Source organism: Tarenaya hassleriana, unplaced genomic scaffold, assembly GCF_000463585.1.
Source record: "Tarenaya hassleriana unplaced genomic scaffold, ASM46358v1 Cleome17, whole genome shotgun sequence".
Lineage (NCBI taxonomy): Eukaryota > Viridiplantae > Streptophyta > Magnoliopsida > Brassicales > Cleomaceae > Tarenaya > Tarenaya hassleriana.
In genome coordinates this window covers 2,639,055-2,657,212 of record NW_010965122.1, presented here as the reverse complement: position 1 = coordinate 2,657,212, position 18,158 = coordinate 2,639,055, and the positions used below count along the sequence as shown (strand labels likewise).

The 18,158-nt window shown below is 34.3% G+C and overlaps 3 protein-coding genes across 4 annotated transcripts; 2 read left to right on the top strand and 1 right to left on the bottom strand.

Moving 5' to 3' along the window:
- The first annotated feature begins 10,216 nt into the window (after positions 1-10,216).
- On the top strand, positions 10,217-11,919 carry LOC104810076 (BAHD acyltransferase DCR). Its single transcript, XM_010536265.1, has one exon. It carries the CDS (start codon positions 10,314-10,316, stop codon positions 11,772-11,774), a length of 1,461 nt encoding a protein of 486 aa, XP_010534567.1. The 5' UTR covers positions 10,217-10,313; the 3' UTR covers positions 11,775-11,919.
- A 61-nt stretch (positions 11,920-11,980) lies between these two features.
- LOC104810075 lies at positions 11,981-12,721 on the bottom strand. Its single transcript, XM_010536263.2, has one exon. It carries the CDS (start codon positions 12,629-12,631, stop codon positions 12,116-12,118), a length of 516 nt encoding a protein of 171 aa, XP_010534565.1. The 5' UTR covers positions 12,632-12,721; the 3' UTR covers positions 11,981-12,115.
- A 1,511-nt stretch (positions 12,722-14,232) lies between these two features.
- On the top strand, positions 14,233-17,573 carry LOC104810074 (peroxisomal nicotinamide adenine dinucleotide carrier). Of its 2 annotated transcripts, none has more exons than XM_010536262.2 (12): positions 14,233-14,353; positions 14,442-14,597; positions 14,705-14,782; positions 14,975-15,049; positions 15,180-15,310; positions 15,659-15,713; positions 15,970-16,077; positions 16,373-16,441; positions 16,509-16,610; positions 16,703-16,771; positions 16,967-17,021; positions 17,128-17,573. In XM_010536262.2, the coding sequence occupies exons 2-12, from the start codon at positions 14,517-14,519 to the stop codon at positions 17,292-17,294; spliced, it is 990 nt and encodes a 329-aa protein (XP_010534564.1). In that variant the 5' UTR covers positions 14,233-14,353; positions 14,442-14,516; the 3' UTR covers positions 17,295-17,573. The 2 variants fall into 2 exon arrangements, with proteins under 2 accessions (XP_010534564.1, XP_010534563.1); XM_010536261.2 differs by having other exon boundaries at positions 14,234-14,356.
- The last annotated feature ends 585 nt before the right edge of the window (positions 17,574-18,158 follow it).

Here is an 18,158-nt window from a genome sequence, read left to right as displayed (position 1 = left end):
TGATGTCTCAGAGTCAACGAAGATCCTTTTTTAATTATTTTTAAGTTCATAATTTATTTTACTTTTACCCATAACCCATCTTCCGAAAATCTTTTGAACCCACGTTTGAAAACTGCAATTATTCTCCAACAATAAATTTATTTAGAAATAGCTAACCAAACTAAACATCTATGCCCGATGTTTTTATTTATTGGCTGTGGTACATTAATTATATATTAATCAATTTGTTAATTGTAATAACGCACAATTTAAATATGGTAAGTTATGTACATCATTATACTATATATTCGTGTTCGGGTCAACTTGTTCATACAATTTGTGGATACAACACAACACGGCTAGTAGTAGCAGCTTTTTTTTTTTTTTTTGGTTGCATTTTGACATGTGTATTTGAATCGTATACATCCTCCATGGTCCAAAGTAACCAACTTCGTTTTTACTTTGATATATTTAACTCATGCATGCACATAAAATTATATATATATATATATATAACCAACTTGCATGCCCCATGTCGTCATGTTCACATTTACCTACCTTATCATTTCGCCCGTACTAAATTTGACCGTACAAAGGTACATAATTTCCTAAAGTATATAACCAATTTGCTTCATTTCATTTGAAAACCGAAGGGAAAAAATCGTCATACGACCACCTTTTTCAAATTGCTATCAAAAGGGAAGACATTGGCAACCATCCCATCATATGTTATGTACAGTTTATTACATTACGTGTCGGCGATATATTCGTAAAAAGACTTCTTTTTTTTTGTAAATATTTACTCCAATATTCAGATTATTTGCATTTGGGCGGAAATTGCACTTTTCAGTTTTTTTTTTCACAATTAATTTTCCCTCTGAAATATAAATCCATCGGATTCAAAGAAGACGGTGAAAAACTATCAAATCGAACTGTCAATGTCATCTTGTTTTTGCGGCTTTCCCACGTATAAAAAATTTGTTTTTTTTTCTTTTTTTTTTTGTGTTGGACCAATACTTTGTCATTATGTCGACCAATATGCCGGGCTGTATGTACATATTCGTATGCGCGTGTATATATATGATGAAGGTCAACGTCTACGGTATTTTGACGAGAGTCAAAGAAGGGACACTTTCTAATATTAAAACCATTTGGGTAACACACGGAATTGTTTTTGTCCAAAACGGTGAAGGAATTTTTTATTAATTTAGTTATCTGAAAATGAAAATATTTCCAGTTCAAGCAGAAAATGAAAATGAATTTATATACATATATATGCTATTACTAGTGTTGGAAGATCGAAATATTCTATTTGCACTTTTATTTTTCATAAGCTTTTCATTATTTATAGAATTTTTCTTTTTATTTTTAATAATTAAATATTTTAATCATTAAAATATTTTAATATTTTTTATTATTTAAATTTGTTGATAATCACCTCTTGAATTAAATAAAATTATTAATATTAACGGCATAACCATTTAGGGGTGGGCACGGATCGGATATCCGGACTTTTTAAGATATCCGTATCCGTATCCGATCCGTACGAATATATTATTTTATTATTCGTATCCGATCCGCATATTTCGGATATTTGCGGATATTTGTATCCGATTTTAAATATGGTAAAATAAGAAATACATTTTTTAAAAATATTTAAAGACATAAAATGAATTCAAATGCAAACTCAACTAGAAAACACGGACAGATTTTGCTGAAAAGTGTTTAGGAACCTATTGTTCCTGGGTATTAATTTTTTTGTGTTTTCTCTTATTGGTTTGTTCATTATATACACAATATGCTAAAATTGTATGTACAATATGAAGAAAGGAAAGAACTAGAGGAGACTGGATAAGAAAACTTCTCAAGACTTGTGCTCAGGTTTCTCGGAGTGTAGGTCTGCTTCAACGTGATATGTATGAACTACAGCAAAACCAGAAAAAAAAATCCATGGAAAAGAATCTGTTTCTGAAAAAAAGACCACAAAACAAATAATTTCTAAACCTAATGCAAAATCAACTTATGGAAAAACAAAATAAAATAGCGAGAGAATCTACCAAAGCAAGAGGAAGATCGATGAAAAAACATGAGGAAGTGAGGAACAAATGAGAGAAAGTGAATGAAATATTTGATCAGGAGAGAGATAGAGGAAGGGAGGAGGCAGAGGAAGGGAGGAGGCGGAGAACAAACTTGTGGAAAATGAGAAAACCCTAGTATAGTTTTTTGTTTTTTCAAAATAACCCCAGAAATATAAATTTATTACAACATTATCCTATATTTTATAATTTACAAAAAAATACGGATCAGATCGGATATATCGGATAATTTGATTTTAATATCCGTATCCGATCCGTATCCGACAAATATTTGAAAGTCAATATCCGTATCCGATCCGTGGACTCCGGATATCCGAATTTTCGGTTCGGATACGAGTCGAACAACGGATCGGTTCGGTTTTTTCGGATATTATGCCCACCCCTATAACCATTTATTAAAGTGGATTAAGTGAATTCTGAACCATCTTTTTTTTTATAATTCAAAAGTTTACGATATTTGGTCTAATTAAATCTTTCAGAGGATCGGAGAAACTCATGTGAATACTTCTATCTAAATAAAGACGCGAATCTGGATTGGGAAGAACTTTTGTCCCATCTCTTATCAGTTGAGCCATTCAAATTTTGGTGTAAACTTTAAACCTTATATAAGATAAAATAAAAATAATTTGATATATGCATAAATATTAAAGTTAAATACAAAAAAGATATACTAACGCTCAATTATAAATGTCACAATATAAAGTGTTATGCAAAGACAAGACAAAGCAAACGAGAAACACACATACAGACGACATCGACATCTTATCGGGAATTTGAATAATTATGGTATTCTCTATTTTAGGTCAATTTTATATAAAAAAAAATGGCTGAAAAAAATAATTACCCAATTTTGAATATTAACCAAATTGTTAATATGATTTACTTTAAGTTTGAAAGGATAATGAAAAGCTCCTATCGGTATATATGCAAAATCGTAGTATTTTTTGTTAAATATGTGGTGATCTCGTATAATCATATTCAGAATGCGATAATTTTGAAATTTTTTAAAAAATTTGATTTTATTTTCAATAAAATTTAAATTTTATATCACGATTGGATCAATTATTTTCATCGTGATTCTAATCTTTTATCCGTTTTTATGTTTTAAGTGATTTTAGACAAGTTTTTACATCATTTGGTACTCTAATACCGTTTAGAAAGTTTGTATAAACTATTTAATGAATCAAATTTAATATATATTTGACTCATTTTACTGATATACCAATGGTTTATATTCTTATTTTTCTGTATAGATAAATTGAAGCCAAGCTTTAGTGTCTTGAGTTCTTATTTTTTCTGGAAAAAAAAAATCATAGATTTGAACCGGAATATTTTATTGGTTTATTTTTCATTCAATTGATTGAAATTGGTGATGGTGGTTGTATGTGTATATGAGCACTAATCATAAAAATAATAAGCTTTTTAAGTGGGAAAAATAACAGCTTTTGTAGATAAAATTGGTTAGTTCAAAGTCCTTTTGGCTTATTCTATTCTATATTTATCCTATTAATAAAAAGTCATAAGAACATTCATACTTCCTATATGTATAAGGTTCAATGCATTTACATGATATTTTATGAAAAATTTATTTGTATATTTTCTTTATATATATACACATAAAAAACTTCATTTTTCACCAAATAAACAAATTGCCTTCAATATACATGTATTTTTAATTAGGGAGGGTAGTGACAAGTAACATCTGTAATTATCTAATAGTTACAAAATATTTGTTGCTAATTTTGATTTTTCCTTCCTTGAAATTGGCTAGTGATTTATATCAATGCAATTTTTTTGATACAACCTCCTTAATTATATTGGTTTGTACCAGCAAAATTATATATAATAGCTAAGTTAGGTTTAACTTGTAATTATCTTATGGAAATGTTCCCCTTTTCCTCCTTATAATAAACCATGAACTTTATATTTGTTCATTGTATTTGACTAGGACCCTCAAAATACATTCAATGATGTTTGTATCTACATAAAAAAAATATTACAGAAATATATTAATACAAATGATTATATATCTTCATTTATAATATTGTTAATTATGGTGTGCATGACTATAGAAGATTGTTTTCTCTTTGACGTCCACTTGGTTTAGCTACCTTTTTTCTTATCATAGTCCTTATATTAAAATATATTTACCAAGTAAACTTTATAATTAATAATGCAACCGCCCAAGGTTATTCAAATGTATTTATAATAATGTTACACCCCATAGTTATATAAAAAATAGTAATATGTGCTCCACTGCACCTAATTAAACTGACCACGGATTAGTCCTAAACATTTATAACGTTATATTATATGATATGAATATCCCAAATTTTAGTTCGATCTACGGAAATTTAACTTGGTGATATCTCCTAACATTTGAATTAGTAATGGTATAAGCATATAGTACCTTTTTTTATTAAATTTATTTATATCCCAAGAGAAATAAATAAAGGGCTGTATTCCGATTAGGACCGGATTATGAGATTCATGAATCACATTCAATGGTGCCTATTTAACTACACAATACGAGTGCAATAATAAATTAAAAATGTATACAGCTCGAAAAATGGAAAGAAGATAATTAAAAGGGGAAAATAAATTTAATTTATTATTAGAAGAATGAATGAAATGGAATGGACGTGTTTGGTGGTGCTTGAACCTATAATATAAATGTGTAAAGAATATGGCTAAGTGGATGAATAGTATGAGTCATGAATGCCTTGGTTCAAAGTACATTAAGCGAATCAAGTACATGAACCCATCTTATACATACATACATACATACATACATACATACATACATACATACATACATACATACATACATACACGTGTACACATGCATATATAGTAAAATAAATGTATAGTATATGCTACTATAATGGTAAAGTTTTGACTTATGTAGTGTAGTGATAATAATTTATAAAAGCATACGGAATTATATTGGAACAACTTAATTTTAAAAGGGCCACGCGATAAGGTGCTATGAATGTTGTCCACACAAATGTTTGTGTGTTCCTTTGGTCACACATATATGTATAACGTGTGTATATATATACACACATTATACATACACACCTTTATGCATTCATAAATTTCAAACTTCTTTTTACCTCGAATACATATTGTTTTAAGATTTGAGAAAACGTTAGATGAGTTGGTAAGAAAAAGATTGAAGTTTCAATTCATTACCCGCTCATATATCGTTCGGTAATTACATCTGAGTTATCTTCTGTATATATATCGTGGATTCGTGCATAGGAGGTTTACCAACCATCACGTTCAAAGTGTAACAATTAGGATCCTAAAATATAAAAAAAAATAAAATTAAGTGCAAGTGAGACTTTTGTTTGATCATTTGGAGGTTGGAGAAGCAACATCACGAGTTCGAGAGTGCGCAAAGACAGCCACGGAGCTCAACTAGTGGCCGGTGAGCCAATGAGGAATGAGCCATGCGGGAGGTGAGAGGTCAACTCAATTCTTTTCTTTAAATTTAAAAAAGAAGATATTATTACAAGTTTATTAAGATATATTAAATTAATTACGAGCCTTCCAATTCAACGGCGAGCCAAAATACCTTTGGTCGATTAATAACGCGGAGAAGGAGAAATATTTTTGTATAAAGCTTTCTATATGATATAGTTTCTAGAATTTTATTCTTATTGTTGCCTTCTTTCCTAAATTTGTATTTCAATAATTCATATATTCTTTCAGTCAAACAGTCATTTTAATAAAATACTACAGAACAATTTTATCCGTATTTCAATATAGTATTTTATATTGGCACGATATTTTCATCTATTGAAACAAAAATTTAATTTTTCCGTGGAAATTTTCATGAAATATTTTTACATTGTATAGCGCATTAATATTATATTAAAATAAACATTTGCTATGCTAAAAAGGTTAAATTGGTAATTTAAGTCATAGAGATATTTTATTAATTATGTTCTTGTAAAAACACTTTTGAAAAATATCAAAAAAAAAAAAGAAGATGGACCTTAGTTTTAGATACTTACAACTCATTGCCACAATATACCAAATATTTTGTTATATTTTTAGATAATTACTAATAAATTATGTGATTTTTCATCTAATCGAGTTTATGGATAAATGCGTCCACCAGCTGGCCTTAGACTGTCCAAAACAGATTTGCAAGTGTCAAGGTTCACTGAAATGGTACGCACTTAGTAAAAATAGTAATATTAATACTATTTTTTTTGTTTAGTTTAATTCTCACATTTGCATACGTAATTTTAATTATTGTTACAAATTCGTTCCAATTGCCGTAAAAAATGCTGTGTTTGGTCTTGAACTGTCACACACGTGGCAGATGAACGTCTCTCTCCTTTAACTAAATATTAAACAATTTGGATAAACATAAACACTATAAAAAATTCAAAATTCCATAAAAAAATACTTCAATTTGTCTAAATATAAATTACCGAACAAAAACTTTAATTTGGTTAATTTACGTAAAAAAAAATACCAATTTGATCTGTTTGAGATAAATTGATTCTATCAAATCATCGATTGGATATATATTTGGTACAAATTAATTTAAACAAATTGAGCTATTTATTTAGAAATTTTAAGTATTTATGTGATATATATAAATAAATTTGGATATTTATAAAATTTTCTTATCATCAAATATATCACAGTTCATCTATGAAACATACTCTTAACACAACATATGTATAACCCCGTTGCATCACCCAAAATAAGCATAATAAAGGCCACGAAAAAAATGTATGCATTATTATTGTTCCACTTTAACACTTTATATATATATATATATATGCATGGAAATTGAAATGAAATTGCTATCATATATTGATAGAGAATAAGAATATTATTGTGGAAAATTTTCCTCCAAATCGTTCTGAAAAAAAATCATATGAATAATGCGTTCCAATGATCAGGATGCGCCCCTCACCAAAGTCAAACGCTTTCCAATGGCTCTTTACATGTGCGCCAATAGAGATATTCCGATGGAATAGAGATCATGTGCGCTTGAAATCAAAACCGTTGGATTCAAATGAAACTCTGAGCAATTTTAAATCCGACGGTCTAGAAATAAACCGTTGGTATTCAGTGTCGTAGGCGATGAAACCCGAAAGCAGTTTGACGCCGACAAAACCGAAAAAGACGGTTAAGAAAGGATCTTAGTTAGTGTAATACCTTCATAGACCGACCGACACTTTATGTCAAAGTTAGTTCAAACATAAGCTAATGATTGTTTATTTTTTTCAATAATTAAATAATATATATATATATATATATATGAAGAGTGGGAGTGATTAAGTAGCAATTTATAGTTGCAACATGAACTGTCCAATTTATATTATTTGCGCCGACTTTTTTCGGGATTGCATGCATGACAACCCATTTACATAGCTGTGATAGTTAACTAGCCAGCGAAAATTAAAATTTTAATTACGCAGTTTGCTAATTTCTTATTTTGGTAAATCTGATTGATTAAATATATAATTATAGTTTAGGTTTATATTAACTTTATTTTAATCTTGTGAACAGCCATGGTGTTCTTCGTTATGCACGTTTTTTCCTACCATAATAAACGCATAAATAGCCAATGCACTGAATTATCAGCTATATCCTATGGTAGATAAAATATGATGGCATCTAACCATTGGTCCATTCCTTCCAAGGATCAAGGGATTACAAATTACAACGAGACTCGGAAACAAAAATCGGGTTGGGAGAACATAATATATTTATAATAATATTTTGAGATTTTTATTTCAAAATGAGTGATATTTTGATATCTTTCATGTAATTTTTAATAATTTTTACAAATTTATCTCTAATTAATAATATTTAAATGTTATATATATATATTTAAAAATAATAAGTTTTTTTATATAGTATATAAAGATATTTGGATAAATAATTATTAGTTTTAAATTTGTGTTTAAATATTAAACAATATCAAAAATGAAACGGAGAGTAACATTTATAGGCGATTATATTAATTAATTAAGTAATTGATGTAGATTTCCGTATCATTAAGTGGTCTCCCAAAATTTGTTGACTTCCCTCAAAATCTCTTGGAAATCAAACTATATATATGGCTCACCAATTTACCAAATCTTTTTCAGATTTTTTTCTGTTTGATAACGAAGGGAAAAAAATCTTTTGGATTTTGAAAATCATAGTTCTCGAATCCCCGAGGAGCCCCACTTTTCATTTTCCATACGAGAATCTGATTGATTTATTTCTGCGATTAGATCTATTATCTCTAGATTCATTTTTATGGTTTCTATATAACATGTACAAAACTATTTTTTTTAATAAGATTTGGGCCAGGGTTTATCTTTAGATTTATGGATAACTCAAAATCAAAAGATGATTTTAAAAAATTATTTATACATGGTTGTGTAACGAGTTATAGATATTAATTTTTTTATGTATTTGATCTGTGTGGTTTATAGAATTATGTTAATTTTTATTAGGTTTTTTAAACAAATTCAATAAAAATATGCCTCGATTTAGTTTTAAAATATTTAATAATTTAAAACATGGTAGAGGTTATCTGAATCATAACATTTAGAAAACGAAGAAATTTGGAAATAAAAGTTTAGAAGAAGTTGATTTACTCGATTACATTAATAATTACGATAAAAATGTAATTCCAATAATTATAATATACGAACAGATTTTTAAAAACATGCGTATATATAATTTACCTTTAACTAGGATCCATAATCCATGGCTCTCATGATCCAATAAATAATGAAAAATAGATTTTACGGAATTATTTGGAAGCAGAGGAGGAGGATGCAACTTGCATTGCATGCGTGCCACGTAGGAACATGATGTGATAAGTGGTGGCACGTGGACTCATCTCTTGTCGGAGAAAGGTCCAATTAGCAAATGCTTTGAAGTTGCATACATATATTTCATTTCATACGTACATATAGTGGATTATTTTATTTGTTACGAAGCAAAACTCCTTTCGTAATATGTTTTTTTTACGCTCGCGTAGATATCTTACCCACGTGAATTCCCGATTTCACAATTTAATTTACAAAAAAATTGAGCAATACACAAAGTGTTATATATAGCTAGGGGTGGACACGTACCCTGATTTTTAGAGATCTCGATCTCGTTTTCGTTTTCGCGGGTTTTAAAAAATAATTATTTCGTTTTCGTCTTCACGAAACCCGAGTACCCGCGATTCGGGTATCCATCACGAAACTCTAAAACTCGAAGATATCCGAACCCGCCAATTTTGTTTTAAAAAAAAAAACCGTTGATTTTTGTTGACTTTAAGGATATTTAGGTAATTTTAATTGATTTTATATTTAAATATTATTGTAAATACATTAAAATGCTAAGGATATAAATGTCATTGTATTAATTGTCGGGTACCCGCGAATTATCCGTCGGTATTTAGAAAACCTGAACCCGAATCCGTAATTCTCATTTTCGACTTCATCGCATCCGTCTTCGTCTTCGTTACTTAACGAGTACCCGCGTTTTGAGTATCTGTGAGATCGGGTATCCGAAAACCCGTGAATCTCAAATACCCGCGTCCCTAGTGGGAGACACATGTTTCACGAGACGGTCCAATGATGTTGTTAGTCCTCTCTATAACAATTAATTGTTGCCCTAAATGCATAGGCACTCAGTCGCTCAACTGGTCAGTAAATGACATGGATTTATCGCAGAGACACTCCAATACAACACGACCAAAAGCTAAAGTGAAGTCAATGATATCTTCTAACATTTGATACAATATTATTACAATACATGTATACGATATTTTAAGTGACCAAAGCATGAAGAACTTGAAGCCAAAAAGCAATTATTCACTTGTAAATATTTTATTATGTGAGCGTTGTTGATAAATTTTTACATTATACTTATATGGATCTATGAACTTCCCATATATATGGAGCAAAGAGCAAAACAAAATATATGCATATATAAAAACAAATAAAAAGTGTACGCCAGAGAGAGAGAGAGAGAGAGAGAGAGAGAGAGAGAGAGAGAGAGAGAGAGAGAGAGAGCACTAAAACCAAACAAAGCTTATCCAACTCATAGCCAGATTCATGAATCTCATATACCCTCTCTCACCTATAAATACCCCGACCCCTCTCCCTCCATCTTCCTACCACCACACACACGTAGAGAGACTGAGAAGAGAGAGCTCAGCCTCCATAATTACCATAAAGCCACTCTTCAATCCCATAAAAAAAAATCACCAAAATGCCATCGCTCCATCACCCAGTCACCGTCATCTCCAGATGCACCGTCGTCCCCCACCAGAAGTCAACCCTCGTTGACCTGAAACTCTCCGTCTCCGACCTCCCCATGCTCTCCTGCCACTACATCCAGAAGGGTTGCCTCTTCACGCGCCACCACACTGTTCCACTCCACGCGCTCCTCCCCCACCTCAAGCGCTCCCTCTCCGTCGCCCTCTCCCGTTTCCCTCCACTCGCCGGCCGCCTCTCCACCGACTCCCACGGCCACGTCTTTTCCGTTTCCGACGATTCCGGCGCTGATTTCTTCTTCGCCGAGGCTAGGTCGGTGCACGTGCGTGACGTAATCGGAGGAATCGACGTCCCTGAGGTCGTGAAAGGGTTTTTCTCCTTTGACGGGGCTGTGAGCTACGAAGGCCATTACAGGCCGATCCTGGCCGTTCAGGTGACAGAGTTAGCTGACGGCGTCTTCATCGGTTGCTCTGTCAATCACTCCATCACCGACGGTACGTCGTTCTGGAATTTCTTCAACACGTTCGCGGAGGTCTCGAGAGCGGGAATGAAGATAGTGACACGTCAGCCAGATTTTACGCGGGAGTCAGTGCTAATCTCACAAGCTGTGCTTAAAGTCCCACCAGGTGGGCCCAAGGTCACCTTCAACGTTAACGAACCGTTACGGGAACGGATTTTCAGTTTCAGCAGAGAAGCGATAACGGAGCTTAAAGCGACGGTAAACAGTTACAACAAGAAAAAACTAACCAGGGGTAACGGTGACATAGACGGGGCTGAGTTGATGGGGAAACAGAGCAACGACAAGCTTAACGGAAAAGATAACGCCAAACTGACGGAGATGTTAGAGTCTCTGTTCGCGAGAGACGACGTCGTTTCGGTCGTCGAAAAGAAGATCTTCTCGTCGTTTCAGTCTCTGTGTGCTCTGCTATGGCGAGCGATCACTCGAGCGAGGAAGCTTCCAAGCTCGAAAACGACGACGTTTCGAATGGCGGTGAACTGCCGTCAACGGCTGAGCCCGAAGCTGAATCCGTACTACTTCGGCAACGCGATACAGAGCATCCCGACTTACGCGGCGGCGGGAGAGGTCCTGTCGCGGGATCTCCGGTGGTGCGCGGAGGAGCTGAATAGGAGCGTGACGGCGCACGACGACGGAAAGATCCGGAGCGTGGTGAAGGAGTGGGAGGAGAATCCGAGGTGTTTCCCGCTGGGAAACTTCGACGGAGCTTCGATCACGATTGGATCGTCTCCGAGGTTTCCGATGTACGACAACGATTTCGGGTGGGGGAGGCCGGTGGCTGTACGAAGCGGGAGGGCGAACAAGTTCGACGGGAAGATATCGGCGTTCCCTGGGAGGGAAGGGAGTGGGAGCGTGGATCTGGAGGTGATATTGTCGCCGGAAACAATGGCGGCCGTCGAGTCCGATCGAGAGTTTATGAGATACGTGTCGAAGAAGTAATGGTTTCGTGGTGGCAGTCGTACGGTGACGGCGTCGCGTCGGAATGTAAAAAAAATGAGTGTACGGTTTACAGAAAAATGTGCTTCTACTTAATTATAAATAAAAGCTAAAAACATATTTAATAACCTTAATTACTGTGTGTGAATGTTAATGTGTTTGATTTGTTGCCAAAACATTAAAAAAAAAAAAATCGAATATACGGTTTATCATTCGACCCTGATTGCTAAAACTGAAATTAAAAAAAGGAAAATTATGAAACAGGATTCATGACACTGCTTCATTAAAATAACCATAAAAAAAAAGGGGAAGAAGAAGAGGAAGAAGACGAAGAGTCCATTGAATCAAAAAGCATGGAGAGTGTCCAATACGACGAGAGCAAAAGACAATCCGATGAATCCCTTAGGAACAACTGTTCCGTTTTCCATTCTGAAAAGCTTCGCCACTTTCGAGATCTCGCCGGCACTTCCGAGATTCTCCGGCAACGGAATCTTCGCCCTCCCGACCACGGTGATGCCGTCCGATGTGCCTGGGTCTCTCCACGACATCCCTCTCACCAGCTCCAGGTTCAGATTCAGATTCTTCAGCGGAGATTCCACCGGAATAAATACTCTCTCGTCGAACGCGGGATCTCCGAAGGTTTTGGCCGTCGATGTTTTGTACTGCCTCATGGGGTCGATCCAGACCAAGGTAGTGTAGAGGTTTCTGCCTCCGGAGGGATACGCCGGAGCTCCGTCGCTTACTCCAGCTGTCCGGAAGATATTCACGACTAAGTATGTCGTCCCCTCCGGTGGATTTTGCCGGAGAAGGAGTTGCTGCTGCTGTTGCTGCAGTTTCTGCTGCTGTTGTCTCTCAGTCATCTCCGGTCGGGTCTCTTTGTTTGTTTGCTGCGCAAGGAAAAAGCGCGGTGAACAATGGTGAATTAGGGTTTCTGCGGTGGGTGAAATCTGGTTTTGATATTTATGGATTTTGTTGAAGGGTTTGAGGGGTTTAACTTTAAGAGATGAGAACGAGAATTTGATGAGGGGTAATTTAATTCTGGGTAAATAACGTTTTCCGAATTGGAAATTGTACAGTTTTTATGCGGAGAGTCACAAACGAAAAAAGGAAAGAAAAAAATACTTTGAACTCCCAATTTTTTTTGGTTAATTAGATAAATAGTGGATATAAATTACAACTGTTAAAAAATATAATTATTTAGAAAATAGTTGAATTTACATTTGATAGATTACGGAATTTTAAACATTAAATTTAGACTATAATGTATTCTGTTAATATCTTTCTTTAGGTGAACAAAATCTTAGGTAAAATTTTGCTAGTAACTTTCTTTTCACAAATTTAAAGTTTAAGAGGAATTAAAGAAAACTAATTTCAATGATTAGGATGGGTTTTATGGGATTTGCATAACCATATATTTAATCTTATCACATGAGCTTGCAATTATCCAACGTAATATAAAATAGACAAGAATTAATGAAAACAAAAGAAAGTTTTTTTTTAGCGAAGAGGGAGTGTTTGAGTTTCGCTGCAAAATCAAAAACCTAATTTCGGAAGAATTCTACAGAGTCTTACATACCATAATAATAGCCAATTTGAAAAAAAAAAAATTTGGATTCATTAGTATTTCATTGGCATTAAAAATCTTTAATTTTTTAAATTTATTTTTAAATCGTATTTGGGAGGGATCAATTATACCTTAGATTATACCCAAAGTCAAAGCAAAAAGTTCTGGTAAAATCCACATGCTCGAACTTAATCACATAATAATTTTAGTTAATTAGGATTTTTTTTAGAAATTGTGGTAAAATTTGTGGTGCGGAGGGATTTGAAACCCATCAGCCTTATCCAAATCTAAATGGGCCTTTTATGTTTGGGCTTAGACCCGTTTTGGTTCCGGTCCAATTCATAATGGAAACGGTGAAGTATATCATTTTGATATGAAAAAAAAAAAGAATACACTGATACCATAAATGCGGAGAGGGATAGCATATACTTAGACTACAATAAATTCATGTTTAAAATAGGTATCATCTTTTTATTATTATTATTAGTAGATCGATTTTGATTCCAATTCCTCGAAAAACATTTAATGTTGATAGATTTAGTTGAATCACGAGTAAAACTTGTTCAATTGCTACTAATATTCATAAGAAAAAAAATTGTATTGACTTTGTGTTGTATATTACTTTCTAATGGCTATACATAATTATAAAAAATATATCTAAAAAGTTTTTTTTTTTTTTATTAATATAAAAAATAAAAAGTACTAATTTAATTTTATGCACAAATGTGCCGCATTATTTATTTCGATATTTAAAAGGACATTAGCATAGGAGGTGAACACACGCAATTCAAGAAAAGGCCATCCCCCAGCTTGATATTTTTATTTTCCTTTCAGCGAGGGTAAGCCCCCGTAATATCATTCTTCAATAGGGGCATAACAGTCAATACGGCAAAGCTCTACGTCAATTTGCTTTTTCTTCAAACTAACATCCGAAAGAGAAGAAGAAAAGGAGTTATTGCAAAAACATGGGAAGAAGAGAGGCTCGTGAACAGACGCCATCGACCGCCTAAGCTCCACCGTCGTCAGCTTTCTCTGTCGTTCTGGCTTGTCTGTTATTCTTCAACCAGAGGAATTTTGGATCTCTGTGTTTTTTGTTTTTGTTTCAGCTCCTCGATTCTGATTTTCTCGGGAAATTTCATTCTATTCGCCTCCTCTTCTTGTCGGAGTAAGTGTCGGAAACCATGTCGGACGCTCTGATCAATGGATTGGCCGGAGCTGGCGGAGGCATCATTGCTCAGCTCCTCACTTATCCTCTCCAAACTGTACGGTTCCTCGCGCGCGCCCGTTTCCCCCTTTTTTTCCTGGTTAGTTTTCTCCGCATATGAAATGTTTATGATACAACTGTTGTTTGTTTGTGATCGTGAAATAGGTAAATACGCGCCAACAGACGGATAGGGATCCGAAGAAGGAGAAGAGGAAACTCGGTACTGTTGAACACATGTGCCAGGTTCTTGTGTTTTTCTCCTGGAATTTTCGTGATTCATATCTCTAATTACTCGCCGAATCTAGTTAGAATAGTGGAATCTATATTCTTTGTTGTGGTTTCGATTGTTCTCTCGCTGAAATTATAAATTTGATCGGCCTGACTAGTTTTGAAACTGGTGGATTGATGCCATCGCTGAAATTGTCTGTGTTGAAGGTTGTAAAACAAGAGGGGTGGGAGCGATTATATGGTGGATTGATGCCATCTCTCGTGGGAACGGCAGCTTCGCAGGTATAATCTTCGAATAACCTGTCAACCTCTACAATGTGATGTACTGAATTGGGGATGAACATAGTTACCTTGTGAGCTCATTTTCTTGTCTTTTTTTGTCCGTCATGTTCCTGCATCTTCCATGACACAGGGTGTCTACTACTACTTTTACCAAGTGTTCCGGAACCAGGCTGAAGCTGCTGCACTTCAGCTGAAGAAGAAAGGATTAGGCGATGGATCGGTTGGGATGCTCTCTTCACTTTTAGTTGCTGCTCTAGCCGGGTAGATTGGCTGTCTTTATGACCTTAGCTCTTTAATTTCCTTCTGGACGTATTCACATTTAAAACATAACCTTATGATTAGGAGCTAGGTGTGTTGGTTCTTCGGATGTTTGACAAATTAGGTTTTTGGAGATAATGAGTAGTTACAGCTTTTTTACGTTGTCGCTAGTTAATGTCTATGAATTTTTTTCCCTATTTCTTTTTCGGTTGAAATCTACTTTACACTAAATATAAGATTTGGTGGAATGATAACTCAGTACGATTTATCTTTGCATTTGTCTCGGTTTAGCATTTGGTTTTATTGCTTCTGCTGTTTCATATGAAGTATGCCAGTTCTTTCTCCTTGCAGATCGGCAAACGTGCTCATGACAACTCCCATATGGGTGGTTGTTACGCGCATGCAGGTATAAACTTCTTGATATATACTGAGTAATGGTATTTAGAAAACTTCCAAGCTAGTTGTTTCTGTATGTACTGCATCTTATCTCCACGTTGTTTCCATTCTTTTCTCCCCTTCATACAGAGTTTCAATGTTCTTCAACATTTGAATGGCAGTACACTTTTGCATTTTATCATTTTTTTCCGAGTTTGTTTCCGTTGTGTAACTCATCCAACCCTGATTCTTTCCCGAGTTTCATTGTGTGTTGCTCTCGATTGCAGACGCACAGAAAAGTGTCAAAAGAACAACAAATTCTGTCTATGTCACCTTCTTCCGAAGGAAAGGCTCTTGCTGCAGCAGACCCACGTCCATTTGGGACCTTTAATGCAGTAAGATGCGGTCCCTATATATGTTTTGTGTGTGTGTGTGTGTGCACGTGTGTGCACGTGTGTGTATTGCACCGATGCTGTTTTACATTTAGAAACCAGAACTATTGGCGTAGGGTCTTTGCTGCTAAAATGCTTGATGATGCTTGTATTACGAGTTAATTGTCCAAGTCAACATCTTCACCCACAATTATAATTTTCTTAGATACAAGTGTTCATGATCTTGAAACTAAGTTCAAAATGTATGTCCTTGACATAGAGGCAGATGCAGTAACATGTTAATTATCATATGTCTTAGATTCAAGAGGTGTACGATGAAGCTGGGGTTACTGGCTTCTGGAAAGGTGTAATTCCAACATTGATAATGGTACGTGAGAAGTTTATCGTATATTTTCCTGGGGACATTTGCTGGCTAAATGATGTTACATCCACAGGTTAGCAATCCATCAATACAGTTTATGTTGTATGAGACAATGTTGACAAAGCTGAAGAAAAAGCGGGCCTCCAAGGGTAGCAACAGTGTAACTGCGTTAGAGGTCAGATTTTATTTCAACTCGATTCATATTATTCCGTGATTTTCTTTTTGTTGGTTGGTGCTTTAATCACCCGCATCATGTGTTTCTTATAGGTATTTCTACTAGGGGCTCTTGCCAAACTGGGAGCTACGGTCGTAACTTATCCTCTATTGGTGGTAAAGGTAAGTGTCCATCCATTAAGATCAGAAATTTCCGGTTTTCTTAACTAGCATGTTTTAAGATTCTTTGCGAAGTTCACAAAACGTAATCACATCAATATATTGATTAAAAAGACAGACATATGCTGAAATTTTTGCTGCATCAAGATGAACCTTCGACTCTTTTTAATCATAACTTCTATGCTGGTATGTATACAGTCGAGGCTTCAAGCCAAACAGGTGACAACAGGGGACAAAAGACATCAGTACAAAGGTCCAGAGACTGTCCTTTGAGACCAAATCAAAACACAAGCTCAATCTCTGTGTTCCTATATCTTTGGAACTGACAAACCCAAGGTTTGTGCTTCCAAATGCTGCAGGGACGGTGGATGCGATCCTGAAGATGATCCGATACGAAGGGCCTTACGGGTTTTACAAAGGGATGAGCACGAAGATCGTGCAGAGCGTTTTGGCGGCTGCCGTTCTGTTCATGATCAAGGAAGAGCTCGTGAAAGGGGCCTTGCTGTCCAAACGGAAGAAGATCTAGCCAAAAAAAAAGTTAAGTCCTACGTACTAGCCATATTCTGATCCTTTGAACTGATAGATTCAAAAACCGAAATCTCATCTACGTTATTATAGAAAGATTGAAAATAATAAAGACGAACTTTAAATGGTCAATTTTTTTTTTTTTCTCAAAATGAATCTGTTTGCATAATCGTGTATTCGTGGGATCTTGTTTGATCTATTTGTCAGGATTCATGGATTTGAGATGTGTTATATTAGATCAGATCACTGGCAAAATGAAGTATTTATTCTGTTTTGTTTTTATATTTTATATTTTGGTATTCTTGTATATAAAAATCTTTTTCTTGTTAAAAGTGAACGTCTTATATTTCACAAGGCGATAGGCTGTAATTATCTTTTGACGGGGAAGAAAAATCTGTGCACATGGGAAAGGAAAAAGAAATTACCAAATTTTGGGAGGCAATTATTTTTAACATACACCTTCTTCTCTGGTTAAAATTAAGGATGGATATTTTAGATTTGTTCAATTCGTTATAGAAACCTTATAATCATTCGATTTTTTCTATTCAATTCAATTTTGTATTAGTTTGGTTCAGTTTAAATATGGTTATTTTAGTTTAGAGAAATCATATCTATTCGATTTTTATTTTGGATTCAAATAGAGTGTGATTACTTTTTATTGGCTCCGAATCGGTTGGATTATCGATTATTAAGTTGACCATGCCTCTTTAAAAATATAAAGAATAAACCAAATTTACTTTTCCAAATGCAATGTTTGCAAATTCGTTGGTTCTTTTTATTTATATACTATTTCCCATTGGTAAAATTAATAAATCTCATGGAAAAAACGAAAGAAGAGAAAATTCTTTTGTTTTCCGAAACGATG